The sequence below is a fragment of the Crocodylus porosus genome, unplaced genomic scaffold (assembly GCF_001723895.1).
Source record: "Crocodylus porosus isolate Cpor-Errol unplaced genomic scaffold, CroPor_comp1, whole genome shotgun sequence".
Lineage (NCBI taxonomy): Eukaryota > Metazoa > Chordata > Crocodylia > Crocodylidae > Crocodylus > Crocodylus porosus.
Genome location: NW_017728911.1, coordinates 16,810,974 through 16,825,379, shown reverse-complemented (window position 1 = coordinate 16,825,379; position 14,406 = coordinate 16,810,974). Strand labels below are relative to the sequence as shown.

The 14,406-nt window shown below is 44.0% G+C and overlaps 1 protein-coding gene across 9 annotated transcripts in view; it reads right to left on the bottom strand.

Moving 5' to 3' along the window:
* Positions 1 to 14,406, bottom strand: part of ZNF280D (zinc finger protein 280D) — an 84,053-nt gene that overhangs the window by 14,795 nt on the left and 54,852 nt on the right. For all 9 annotated transcript variants that reach the window (XM_019533509.1, XM_019533510.1, XM_019533512.1 and 6 more), the window contains 4 exons: positions 13,275 to 13,415; positions 8,512 to 8,574; positions 5,452 to 5,570; positions 5,268 to 5,304 (listed from right to left, as the gene is read on the bottom strand). In XM_019533509.1, coding sequence (XP_019389054.1) covers positions 5,268 to 5,304; positions 5,452 to 5,570; positions 8,512 to 8,574; positions 13,275 to 13,415 — 360 coding nt within the window. The remainder of the gene's footprint in view (positions 1 to 5,267; positions 5,305 to 5,451; positions 5,571 to 8,511; positions 8,575 to 13,274; positions 13,416 to 14,406) is intronic.

Below are 14,406 nucleotides of genomic sequence, written 5' to 3'. Positions count from 1 at the left end.
TGGATACTGGAGCAGGCCCCGGGAGAAGGCGCGTATATTGGATACTGGAGCAGGCCCCGGGAGAAGGCGCGTATATTGGATACTGGAGCAGGCCCTGGGAGAAGGCGCGTATATTGGATACTGGAGCAGGCCCGGGAGACGCCGCGTATACTGGATACTGGAGCAGGCCCCGGGAAAGGGCGCATATATTGGATATTGGAGCAGGCCCGGGAGAGGGCGCGTATACTGGATATTGGAGCAGGCCCGGGAGAGGGCACGTATACTGGATATTGGAGCAGGCCCCGGGAGAGGGTGCGTATATTGGATATTGGAGCAGGCCCGGGAGAGGGCGCGTATATTGGATACTGGAGCAGGCCCCAGTGTAGCAACAAGGCCGCGAGAGAAGCGAGGGAGCACCCATGAGGGTACAGGTGGGCAATTGGCCAGAGCCCCAGTACAACAAGGCAGGAAGGGAGCCTCCCATTAATAATATTCCACCAAGACGTGGCGGGCGAGATAGAGGGTGCATTCAAGACCCGAGTTGGCACAGGTAGGTAGGGGTGTTAGGGGAGGTCACAGCACCCCTAGAGGGCACCCTGCCACAAGCACCTTCTCTGCTATGGTTAAAATGAATAATTATTTCTCATTTAAAGGCTGGTTATCATAAATGTGCTATAAGTCACATGCTTATGCAGACTGCCTTGAAATTTTTTGTGCCTCGTTAAAGCAGAGAGACAATCAGTGATCCAAATTTGGGATCATTTGATCAGTGGTTCATAGGACACTATCTCCTGCTCAAAAAATCCTCAGAATTTAATACGGACAGATCCTAACCACATTTCTGTGCATACCTGGGGCTCTACAGCTTCTAATAGCACCCAAAATGTTCTTACAGTTCTCACTCAGCATCTCAAATACTGAATTCCATCCACTGTTATGCTCAGGAAGCAACATTGTTTAGCTGTCTACACAGATATGTGTCTAAGTCTCATGTGCCAGTGTGCATGCACTAAATTGCCAAGAGGGTTTATAGCTCACCATGATCCACATGTGCCAAGTATCTCAAGGAGACAGTGCTGCTGCCACTGAATCTGAGGTACACTCAGACAATGTAAATTAAAATCCTATCAAGCCAAAATCCTAGAAAGATCTGAAGGGAGGTTTCTAAAACTAGCCTCTCAGAGGCTTTTATTTGGGGGAAATGTAATCTGAGTATAAAAGATAAATCAGGAAGTGCTCAAAATATTTTCAAAAAAATGCAGGCTAGATTGAAAAGCTAGGCAGCACCTGAGATTAGTGTGCTGTTAGTAAAATGTAGACCAGATCACACCTTTGAAGACTAGATCCAACTTCTTTGTAGGCTGCATTTGGCCTACAGGCCATAAATTGCCAACCCCTAGCCTAAACAACTACTAACACATATGACAAGCGTCTTTTTCACTCCGGCAAAAAAACCCCAAATCCAGACAAAATAAAAACTTGACTAATGCCCCATAGTAATCTGGCATTTTTCCAGAACATCAACTTCTGTGACACTCAAAGCTCTGAAAACTAGGAAAATGAAAGTAAAAGTACACACTCGTGGAATCTGGCTCTTCTCTCTTTGAGAAATGCCCCAAGTATGCTTACATTGGATAGATTCATATTCTGTTTTTGTAAAGAGCGAATACTGTTCACAAAACAGAGCAAGACAAGTGAACCAGAGTTCTGAGGCAGAACTGTTTTTAGCCAAGTTCTGGTAAACACGAGCTACCTGTTGCTACACCTGTACTAATATACCGAGCATACTGCCTACATAGTACCAAATTTTCCAATCATTTCATCCCCCATCTACTTTTCTCTACAGAATTCCATCCACACTAGAACTCCACGAGCCATCACTGAGCCAAGAAGCATCCTTTCATCACCCCTTTTTGCTCTCCATGACAATAAGCCCTGGGTGGAAATACTGATACAATGTTCAGACTTCAGTGCTGAAATGAGAAATTAATTCCACGTCCCTCAAAGTAAACTTGCAACTTTTTCCAGCAAGCCAAAAAATGGGAAGGGTGGCATCCTAAATCCATCTGTCCTCATATTGTGTTCAAAGGTTTGCCACAATCTAATCTAATCCACATCCCAGATTCCCTCATATGACAATCGCAGGTCTTTTAAACTACCACTTACCATTCAATACAGCCAATACCTATTAAAGTAAATGCAGCTCAATCACACAATACAGTATGTTCAGACATCTGCTCTCCCAGGGCTTTTTTTTCTTCTGGAGCGGCCATTTTTACTTTGGAAAAAGAAAGGCCTGAACATCTGTACACTCATGGTTTCCCCTGGGAGAGAAGCAACTCTCCCAGAAGCAGCCAAATGTTTGTACATGGCTGATGTTAATTAATACCCAGTGGCTACTGTTAGCTTGCAGAGCAGATTTACGTTTGATTTGGCATGTGGCTTTAGGGGAAGGACTTGGCTTTTAGGAGGTCCGCTACTGAAAATGTAGGTAGATAAGATACTCTTAGTTAATGAGGTTCTTTGTTAGTGAGTATAATCCGATCTCCTGCCCTTAATAATTTTTTTGGTACTTTGTCTAGTTGTGTTTCAATGTGTTCCAAGAAACATGAAATCCACCATTTAAGAGATTATTCTGCAATCCAGTAAATAGCCCAACAGGAATATCAAAGATCACAATTTACCTTTCTTAATTTAAACATTGTAATCATGCTTGTATCTTACTGGAAACAAAGAAAGGAGAGGAACTCCAGATGGTACATCATCACAATACTTAAATTAATATTAAGGGCAAGAAAAATATTAATGTATTAGCTCTTTTAATTTTTTTCTTTGAAGTCATTTCATTCTCCTCTTGAATACTTTTGATATCTCATTTCCCAAGTTTTCTTATGTCACCATTGCTACAGCATAAGAGACACAGAAACGAATTTAAAAATATACCATGGAAAGCAAAGTTAAGCTACTACCCTGGGACACGGAGGGCAAGGTTTAATTCCAGTGCTTTCTGGGCAAGTCACTTAGGGCACTGACAGGTGCAAGGGGGTTGGGGGGAACAGCAAAGACAAAACAAATTTTTTACTGCAAAAATAAATTGAACCTGGTTCTGCAGTATTTGTATAAATCAGGCACTTCAACGGGGCTTTTTGGCAATTTTATCTAAAGCTGACGCAATCATCCATTAACAACTCGTGCCCCTGGCGGCTGAGGAGGCACGGCAGTGGCAGGGTGTGGCAAGCACCGACCAAGGGTCAATGACCACTCACAGCTACTGCCAGCAGCGGCAGCAGTGGGCAACAGTGTCGGTGGCACCTTTCTGTAGGGAGTGCACCACCACACTTAGGGGGTGCACATGCACCCCTGTGCACCCCCTATGCGTTGTCCTTGCAATCATCTACAGGCAACCCTTGCTTAACGCTGTTTCACGTAGCGCTATTTTGCTATAATGCTCATTTTAAATTGATATCTGATTTCACTTAGCACTCAGCTACTTTCATTACAACACTTGTGGTTGCCACCCTGGGTCATTAAAAACAACTGCAGGCACCATTTTGGGTTGTGAAATACTTTCAATTCACTTAACGCTCATTTTTCCAGGAACCAATTAAGAGCACTAAGTGGGAGTTGCCTGCATTAGATAAAAGCGCCATAAAAGTCCTGCTGAAGATCCCAATCTATACAGATGCTGGGTGAGCTGGGTCCAACTAATGCAATGCCTCTTTTGGGCATGTGCTAGGTTTGCTGCAGGGTTGTGTGGAGTCTGAAGTGCCATTTTTGGTGCGGTTTTTTTAATGTCCGTAAGCAGCCTTAGCCTCTCTGAAAACATCCCCATGGCACAGTGCCTTGCTATACACAGATATCTAACCTAGGTCTGCACAAGCTAGCTCACATACTGGAACCTCTGTATGGAATAAGGCAGTACCATGCAGAGAAAATCCTGTCAACTTGCCATGTCTGAGCTCCTGAAAAAGAAACAGTATAACTCAATTTGCTCAGGTATAATTCCTTAATGTTTTTTGAATCATATACCACATTTTCTGGCACATGCAACACATCTGCATTTGACACAAGAATGATAACTATGTTTCTGGTCCTAAGTTTTGACATTACACACAAAATGACCAAGTTTTTTTTTTTGTTTGGAATATATAGGTTGCATATGACTCTTGCATTTCCCATAGTTGAAGCCATGAAAAATTAAACACAAGATCAGAACATTGATTCATCTACTGTTTCCACAGAGGTAACTATGATACATTACAGAGAAAGGGGGGCAATAAAGGCTATAGGAAATAATTATGTAATGACCTGCCCATAAGGGATATTTCTTTCTAACATTCATCAGCTGGTGGCTGAATTATGCCTTAAGGCATAAGGATTTGCCTCCCTTTTGAAATACCCCCCCATGATATCGTATTGTAAACTATGAACGGTCTCCTTATACATGAAAATACCTAATACTTCTTGCAATCCTACTAGAACTTGGTGACTCAAAGATATCTTGTAATAAAAGTTTCCTTGTTCTTGATTCTTGGCATTGGCCATCTCCTTATTGTTGATTATCTGAAGCTCTCTGGGAGAGATGACATTTTTGTTTAACATACAATACCTAAAAAAACCAATTTAGGGTTGAATAAACTCATAATCCTCATTATGTGGTATCCTGTAGCTCTGCCAGTGTAATTGGGGAATCTTATTTCTAAGGTTAAAAAGAAGTACAAAACTGCAGACTCTTTTTGAAAACCTCCATAATAATAAAAAAGTAAAGAAAGACATAAATATCATTTATTTTTCTTTGCATGTCACATTAAAGAAAGTAAATAACAAAAATAAAACAACAAATTAACTCTGCTTTATTCTAAATTTCATATAGTCATAACCTAGTTTAATTCAAATTAAAAAACCAAACATCAAAATAACATTGCCATAATTCAATAAAGAACAGTGAGGGCTCATAATACATTAACATCACAGGTACGTTGAAACAGTGTTCCCTTCGATTTTAGGCTCGAGTCCAGGAAAGAGAAATTCCAATGCTTCAAAATCATGCAGCATGTATAACCTTTGCCAAGTTGGACAAAAATCTCTTAAGTATTTACTATTATTAATTATATTTGCAGCAAAAAAAAGAGCTGAATACAAATCAGAATTAAAACCACAGAGTCAAATGGAAATCACGGAGCATCTGGAGCTCAATCTCCTTAAAATTTAAGAGTTCATATTTTAGCTTTCTCTGATTACTAAAAATTACATTAATTTAGTTTAAAAATGTTGAAAAGAAAACTTACTCAGATACATGCTCAGCAGTTGGGCAACCTAGGGAAACTGGAATAAAAAATAATTTATATTAATATACAATATTAAAAAAAATCACAATATCTTAACATTTAATCTGGAATGATACTATCCAACAGCAACTACTAATGTGGTTCATCTAAATCTTACATTAAGAAGGACACTCCATGTACTTACCATTCTCTATAATAACTTGGCAAGTATGAGTATGGCTTTCACTCAAATGCGTGGCCATGTTATCTAAGCCAGAAACATCAGTTAGGAAATCACAATTAAGACATACTACAGTCACACCCCTGGAGAGGAAAAAGTAAAAAAAAGTGAATAGCTCAATGCTATTAAAGGTTACCCCTGCATTTTCCCAATAGTTCTGGCCTATGTAAATTTAGATAATACAATGGGCCAGTGAATATACTTTTATATTCCTATATGATTATAGAATGGCCTTAAGCTCACAAAGATATTCTTGCTTTTTATTTGTACTGCAGTAGCACTTGGATATCCCCACCCACAAGCTGGTGAAAAAGAAAAGCAGATAGCTGTTCTCATTATATGCTGCTAAATCAGGGACAGGCAATTATTTTGGGTGGAGAGTCGCTTACCGAGTTTTGGCAAGCTGTTGAGGGCTGCATGGGTAGCCCCGCCCCCTGACAGGTACCCTACCCCTAGTCACCATCTTGGGACTGGAAATCCTGACCCTATCCTCTGACCTCTGCCACCGGAAGTCCCTCCCCTTGCCCCTGGAAGTACTCCTTTGGGGAAAAGGGTTTGCCATCTTAGGGGACAAATTACATACTAAAAATCAAACACCCATAATAATATATTTTAATTTAATTTAAAAAATATTTTGTCCTGATTAGTGTGTTTGTTCTATATATGCAGAAGTGACTGCATATGGGGGTTTGTGGGGACGGGTGGATACATGTGTATGGGTATGGATGGGGGTATGGAAGCCATGTAGTGTAGAGTGGCAAGCCAGTAGGCGGACAGGAAAGTGGGGAAAGCAGCAGGGGTAGGTGTGGGGGGGAGCGAGCAGGAGCATGGGGCCTGCACCAATGTCCTGGGGCCAGTGCTGGCAGGGCCCAGATCGGAGTGGGGGTGTGGGCTGGCAGGGGTCTGTGGAGCCGGGCTGGACTGCACCAACAGGGAGAGGGGGGAACTAACCCAGTTCCATAGAGCCCCTTCTAAGTGGGACCCCACACTACTGCTGCCCTACTCTGGGCCCCACCAGTGCTGGCCCTGGGACGCTGGCACAGGCCCTGTGTTCCCACTGGCTCCCGCATGCCTTCTCAATCCCAATGTCCCTGCCCCAGCACCATGGTAGAGGTGGGGACCAGCACGCAGCCCTGACCCCACGTGCCGCGTCCTCGCCAGGAACAAACTGGTATTCAGCACAGTGGGAAAAGCATCCCCACCCCCTCCATGGCTGGTGCTTCCTTTATGCAGCCTGTACAGGACTGTCCTGCCTCTCCACCATGTGGCAACGTAGAGCAGACACAGGCAGCCCCACACAGGCTCTGAGCGGCTGCAGCACAGGGCACTGGCAGTGGGAGGGGGAGCAGCTGTGGCTGCTTTTCTTCCACATGGAGCACCAGTTTGTTCCCTGCTGCCGCTACTAGCCTGGGCCCCAGCACCAGCTCCGAGCTCACCTGTCAAGACTGAGTTGTATAGCAGCAGCTGTTGGGCAGAAGCCGCTGCTCGGCATGGAGGAAAGTGACCCCCCTGCTCGCTGCTGCCGGACAGCATTTGCTGCAGCTCCCCCCTGGAGCCTGTGTTGCACTAGGCTGTGCTGCCCTGTGGCTGCTCCACATGGCCACTGTTGCCACGCTTGGCAGTACAGAGACGGTGGTAAAGTTGCCACACCACAGCTTAGCACAGCACGGGCTCTGGACAGGCAGCCACAGAAACACTGCCTGGTGATGATGAGCCACAGGGCTGCTTTCTTTCACACCAGCAGCAGCTTCTGCCCAGCTGCTGCTACTGCAGCTCAGCCCCAGGAAAGCAGGGAGCTGGTGCGGAGCCCAGGCTAGCAGTGGGGAAATGAACTGGTGCTCCGCGTGAGGCAAAAGCAGCCACTCCCCCTCCGCATGGCCAGTGCCCCCAGCTGCAGCCACTTGGAGCCCATGCGGGGCTGCCTGTGCCTGCTCTCCATTGCCATGCAGCAAAAAGTCAGGACAGCCCTACAGGGGTTGCGAGCGGCTGCAGCAGGAAGCACTGGCCACGGGGAAGGGGAGCAGCTGCTTTTCCCCCTGCACTGAGCACCAGTTTGTTCCTTGCCTGCTGCTGCTGCTCCGTCCAGATGGGTGAGCATGGGGTCAGGGCTGTGCACTGGTCCCCACCTGTACCATGGGGCTGGGGCAGAGGCACTGGCAGTAAGCAGGTGCGTGGGAGTCAGCAGCAGCCAGGCCAGAGTATGGGGCCCATGTCAGTATCCCGGGTCCAGCACTAGCGGGGCAGGAGCATGGGGTCCCAGCCAGCAGGGGGTGGTCTGTGGAGACAGGTCTGCTCCCCCCTCTCTCTGCTGGTGCAGTTCAACCTGGCTCCACAGATCCCTGCCAGCCTACCAGCCCACTCTGGGCCCTGCTGGTGCTGGCCCTGAGACATTGACACAGGCCCCAAATGCTGCTCACTTCCATTCTTCTCCACCCCCAGGGCTCAGCAGGAGCTGGCCTGGCCCCGAGGACTGGGGCGATCCCCATGGTCCTCCCCTATCTCCCCTGAATTTCCCCTCCCACTTCTTACCTGAAATTCCCATACTGGTCCAGCCACGAACAGCCCCATGGTCCCAGGACAGAAGTTCCTGCTAGACAGGGGCTTCCAGCTGAGTGGGTAGGTCCAGGTGGACCCTGCTGTGGCTTTCCCTGGGTCCTACTGCCCCTGGCTCCTGTCATCTTTGACAGGAGCCAGGGGCAGATGAATATTAATTTTCTAAATTTTTTAGGAGCCCAATGGGCCAGATAGAACAGCCTGGCGGGCTTGAATTTGGCCTGTGGGACATATTTTGCCCACCCATGTGCTAAATTGATCATGGGTTCCTATCCCACAAGTGGCTTCACTTTCCTCCCAAAACCATTTTTACTTCCATGCTGCTTCCAACTTGTGGCAAACCACAAAATCAGGAGTTCCTCTGTTTGAGTTTTGACTATTGGGCTCACAGAATACTACCTCAGCAACTGGACAGTAAAAAAACCCAAAAACACCACAACCCTTAAAAATGCAACTGAAAATAAGAATTACCTCAGCACTTCTGAATGTTTTTTATAGATCCAAAATCTTTTACTTGGACGAGCACTGTGAAAACTAGAGAAAGGAACAAAGGTTATTCTTTAAACTAATTTTTCATCTACATAGGAAATCTTCTGCGGTGAAGTATTCCAAAGAATTATCACTACTATAAATGGCCTCCACTTTGTTTAAAAACATGAAAGTAAAGGGATTTTAATGCACACTCTTTTATGCAGAACTGCACTGTTCTGCAGTGGTAGTTTTGATACAGAATTACAAAAAAGTTACAGGTCCATGTACCATATAATCTATTCCAAAGGCAAAAAAGTAGACCAAAACTTTTTTTAAAATCACTTGCATTAAGTATTCAAGATAAGACAAATAGTAAAAAACAGAAACAAATAGAACTTCAAATACATTGAAACTATAGATTGAAACTCCCTTATCCTTTTCAATGCATCTATTTAATAGGCCTGTGCGAAGCACTTAGTATTCACTTCAGATTCAGGTTCGGTCAATTTGGGGGACAGTGATTCAGTTCAGTGATTCAAATCACTGTCCCAAATCTATTAGGCCTAATTGGACCCCCTGCCCACTCTCCCAGCCCCAGCAATGGCTGTTCTGCCTCGCCCCAGCTCTGTTTTGTTTTTTATTTAAAAAGCCCCAGACTCACCAGGTGCTGCCAGGTGGGGGGTGTGATCCCCACTGTACCCCACTGCCCCGCACTGTGTGAGAGGCTCTGCCACAAGCTCCCTGACCCCCACCTGCTCTCCCAGCCCCCCTGCCCCCATGGCAGCCCCACCTGGCTCCAGCTCCCACCCCTTGAAAAAAAAGCCCTGCACTCACTGGCTCCTGCCAGGCAGGGGGGAGGCACTCCCCACTGCCCCAAGCTGCAGGGTGGGGCACTCTGCCATGAGTGTCCAGAAGCCCTGAGGCTGCTGAAGCAGCCAGTGAGTGCAGGGCTTCTTTGTTGAGGTGTTTTTTTTTTGTTTTTTGGGGTTTTTTTTGGTTTGTTTGTTTGGGTTTTTTTTTTAAGAGTCAAGAGCCAAAGCTGGGCAGGGCAGCCATTCACGGGGCTGGGAGAGCAGGCAGGGGCTGGAAGCTCATGGCAGAGCCCCTGATACAGTGCAGGGCAGTGGGGATTGCCCCTGCCTAACAGCAGCCAGTGACTAGGGGCTTTTTTTTTTTTTTTTTAAGAATCAGGGACTGGGGCCGGGCAGGATAGCCATGGGGTGTGGGCCTGTGAGAGTGGGCAGGATTTGGCCCCCTGATTTGATTCAGATTCAGAGATTTGGCAGCTCCTCCTAATCAAATCAGCACCCAAAGCTTCACACAGCCCTGCTATTTAATGAACTGTCAGTACTTTTCAGTCACAACTAGGAGTACTAACAAATTTAGTTTTTAGGATAAAACCACTCACTATCACACAAGTAATAATATGTCATTACCACAGCGTTAAAGATAAAAAAGCTTTAAATTTTTATTTATATATGAAGCAGTAAGTAAGTAATTTGTTGAAAAACAAAGGCCCGAGAAGGTATTCTGAACTTCTGAGAAGTGTTGTTATTTTTACACTAATTACAATAATTTAAATGGCTGTTCTCCCCCTTACTAGCTTACCAGTCTGCTATCTCTACTACGCCTCAGAAAGTCAAAGTTTCTGGGCTATATATTCATATACCTAGCTTATAAAAAAATTTTTTAAAGGTGGGAATATATTCTTCATGTAAAAAACCAAAAATGAAAATGCAATTCTTATTTTAGGACAACCTATTAAACTACAAGCCACAAGAAGGCATGAATATGCCTGCTGCTGGCAGATGAGACTTTCCTATTAATTGTCTAGGAACCAACAACTTTATAACACAAGCAGTCACTTTAATCAAGCCAACATGGACACTTATACCAGTGATATAAATCTGTATCTATAAGTATCTAAGTACGCACACAAACAAAATGTTAAAAGAGCATTATTAAGGTGCCAAATTCTAGCACCTGACAATAATTCAGAAATGCTAGAATTAAAGCCATGCTGTATTAAATTGAACTGTCAAGATCCATGCCTCATTCAGTGCACACATTTAAGTGCTTACTTAATGTGTAGACATTCAATATTATGTTTTACTCTCTTTTGCTCAATGCTCAGTGTTTGGTCCTTTGGTGACCAATGATACCTTGTCATAGAAGTTTCACATGTATTATTACCTGCACACCAGTCTAATGTTGCACAGAAAACATAACTATTAGTTTCCCCATCATAGTATAAAAGTACTTCACAAATATACTGTATTTACTCAAATATAGCACACCCCTGATTATAAGATGACCCCCCTCAATAATTAGATTCTATATGTGGATAATTTATCAATTTGATATAATTTTCCAGGTACAGATTCTAATATTAGATGTCTGCCTTGAAGTTGTCCCCCTCCCACTGCTACAAGCAGGAAAAATAAATCTGGGAGGTAAGTTAATCCCTTTGTGCCATTCATTTCCCCCTTCCCCCGCCCTCCAAGTAATCTTCCCTACTCCTTATTCTAAGACCCTTCTGCCCCTGAGCAAATGGAAGTAAGGAACAAATCTGAAAAAAACTGACCCTGAAGTAAACATAGGTGTAGCAATTTGCATATAGTGCTCATAGATTTAGTTCACTCAGAAACTATATAACTTATTTGTTTTGGAAATTGCTGCAAATTGTAGCACAGATACAATTTGTAAACATACTTCTAAATAGCACTTTAGCACCTACTTGCATATAATACAAACTATGCATGATGTTAGTCCAAAACCAAAAGGCTCATGATTTACCATACAGTTCACTGGGCTGGGGTGGACTGGGCCCCAGCAGAGACAACAATGTTTGAATTTCTGGTAACCCCACAGCTCAGCACTGATCAGTATGTTTGTGTACTCCAGATACCCCCCAACAAAGGAACCACGTACTAATTAGCCCCCTATTCATGACTGGAACTGTGTGCTATTGCCAAGAGTCCTGAGATCCTCCAAAAATTTATATGCAGATGAGGCACAAGACAACCTAGTCTGGCTTCATCTCATGGAGGGTGGGGGCCAACTAATCATGTGCAACAGGCCGAGAGAGGGGCTGAAAGAGGGATTCTGCGTGAACTATTTGGGCCTTGTTTGTTGATATTTGCCAGACATTTAAGGCTGGTAAAAAACAGGAATCACTGGAAAGGGGAAAGAAAGGCACAGGTCAGGTGTGGGAAGAAAGAGGAAATTGAAATGTATGTAATGTAGTAGCTCAGTATGATTTGAAAGAGAGTCAACACTAAAGGGGAATGTACTCAGTGGGCACCACCATACATCTTATTCAGATAGGCAGCACTGACCTTTTCTTATGGTAGGTTCCCATCAGCATCTCAGCCTTTTGGTTAAGATCAAATTGTTGTGCAGGGTTTTCTACATACTCTGCTTTTTAAGTGTCATGCCCCTCCCTCCCTTTCCCACCTGCCCCACACTTGGGCTTAGTTGGGTGTATGTTTCATATGCAAATTATTTGCATTCCCACCCCTACCACCATCCTCTACTATGTAGATCCTGCTTGGGTCTTTCTGTATTTTCTTGTCCTTTGAACTTTGTCATTTAAACTTTAACATTTTCTAATAAATTAGATTTTTGGCACTAAAGTGGAGGTTGTCACAGCTGACTCTGGCACTTCTGGTGCCAGTATGGTACTACAGTACCTCCAGGCCTGCTGCAGTGGCTCAAAGATAGGGAATGTATATGCAGTCGAGTTGCACCTTATGCGTATTTAACTTACGCGAATTCAGCTATACGCGCTCGGCTGCTGGGGCTGGCCACCAGGTGCAGGCCGGGGCATGGTGCGTAGCGCTGCGCTGCATGGTACTGCCTGCATGTGCCGCAGCTCGCTCACACTCAGCTGGTTGTCCTGGCGGGACGACACAGCAGAGGACAAGAGGGGCGAGGAGTGCAGCAGGAAGGGTGATTTCAACTATATGCGATTTTCACCTTATGAGCTGACTTCAGCACATAACCCCTGTGTAAGATACGACTCTACTGTAATGTGGTTTCTATGTATGCAAATCTAGAACAATGGCTTTTTCACCTATGTTGACTGAGGAAATAATACCTTGTCTTAAACTTCAGTAAATACGGTAAATAATGAATTTCCTTCCCTAAACCACTTTTTTGTAATAAGGTAGTATTACTTTTCTAGATGGGCAAATGAAACAAAGGGAGTAAGGAAAATATCCACTTATTTTGGGGACCTTATTTGAGATACCTACATCTTGCCTTCATAATACAGCATTTGCTATCTTCAAAGCGTAAGTCTTACTGACATCAGTTTTAGACATTTCTGCAAATAAAACCTCGGAGTCTCATGTCAGAAATGCAAAAAATGAGACATTCTCACTCGCAACTGTGAAATTTGACAAACATTACACAGACAACGCAGCAGAAATAGTGAAGCAATAATATTTTCAGGACGCCATTCAACTGCTGGGAATTATCAGACCATCCTTTTTCCTGGCCACCCTGACCTTCCCATCAATACAGAGGACCCTAATTATAACATGCACCTGACATTTTTAAAGAAGAATCAAACTAGTGGATTTAGTTTCCTATCCTCTATTAATATCAATTTGATAATATTAATTTAAAGGGAGATACCACTTTCTCTCCTTCAACACCATGTGAAATACAAAATAAAGCTCATACAAACACATAACACACCATTTTATATGTTTAAGAAAAAATTAGAAATCATGACTTAAATTTTGAAAAGCTCTTACCTCATCATATGATTCACATAGGCTTTGCTACAGCTAGTATTATATCTGCATAAGCTACAATGGACATATGTTGGAAAGTGACTTGCAAAATCTTTTATTTCTGAGTAACACTCAATGCATTTATGAACTCCTAAACGATACCTAAACAATAATAAAAAACACAAAAAATACTGTTACCATTAATATATTAAGATGACATGTATACTCTCTCAAAATTCTAATTTTAAGCCAATATTCAGCTTGTCTAGACAAAAAAGGAATTCTAAAAATGTGTTAGTATATTTTAAACTATTTAATGTCTAGTGAAAATCGTTAGCTCAAATATAACCATATTTTGCTCTAATTACATAAGAACGTAGTGATTTTAAAACCTATTTAAGTTACCTACAAGGTAAACTCTAAAAAGTTATCTTTCATGTCAGACCAACCTGATTGCCTTTTATGATCAGGTCACAAAGGGAATGGATACAGGTGTCGCCGTGGACACAGTCTTTCTAGACTTCAGCAAGTCTTTCTAGACTTTGACACCGTCTCCCACCCCATCCTCATTAAAAAAACTAGGCGACTGTGGCATTGATGCCTACCCAGTCAGATGGATTGCAGATTGGCTCAAGGGTCGTACTCAGAGGGTGGTGGTGGACGGGTCATATTCGACCTGGGGGAAGTGGGCAGCAGAGTCCCCCAGGGCTCGGTCCTTGGGCCTGTGTTGTTCAATTTCTTCATCAGCGATTTGGACAACGGGGTGAAATGCAACCTGTTTAAATTCCCTGATAATACCAAAATTTGGGGTGAGGCAAGCATGCTAGTAGGGAGGGAAAGACTGCAGCAAGATCTGGATAGGTAACAGGAGTGGGCTAACATAAACAGGGTGTGTTTCAATGCTGACAAGTGCAGGCTGCTGCACTTAAGCAGTGGAAACCAGCAGCACACTTATAGAATGGGAAACTCCCTTTTTGAGAGCACAGAGGCAAAAAGGGATCTTGGAGTCATTACTGACCCCAAGATGAACATGGGCAGACAATGCGAGGTCACGGTTGGCAGGGCTAACCGGACCTTGTCGTGCATCCACAGGTGCATCTCAAGTAGAGCCAGGGAGGTGATCCTCCCCCTCTATGCGATGCTGGTCAGGCCA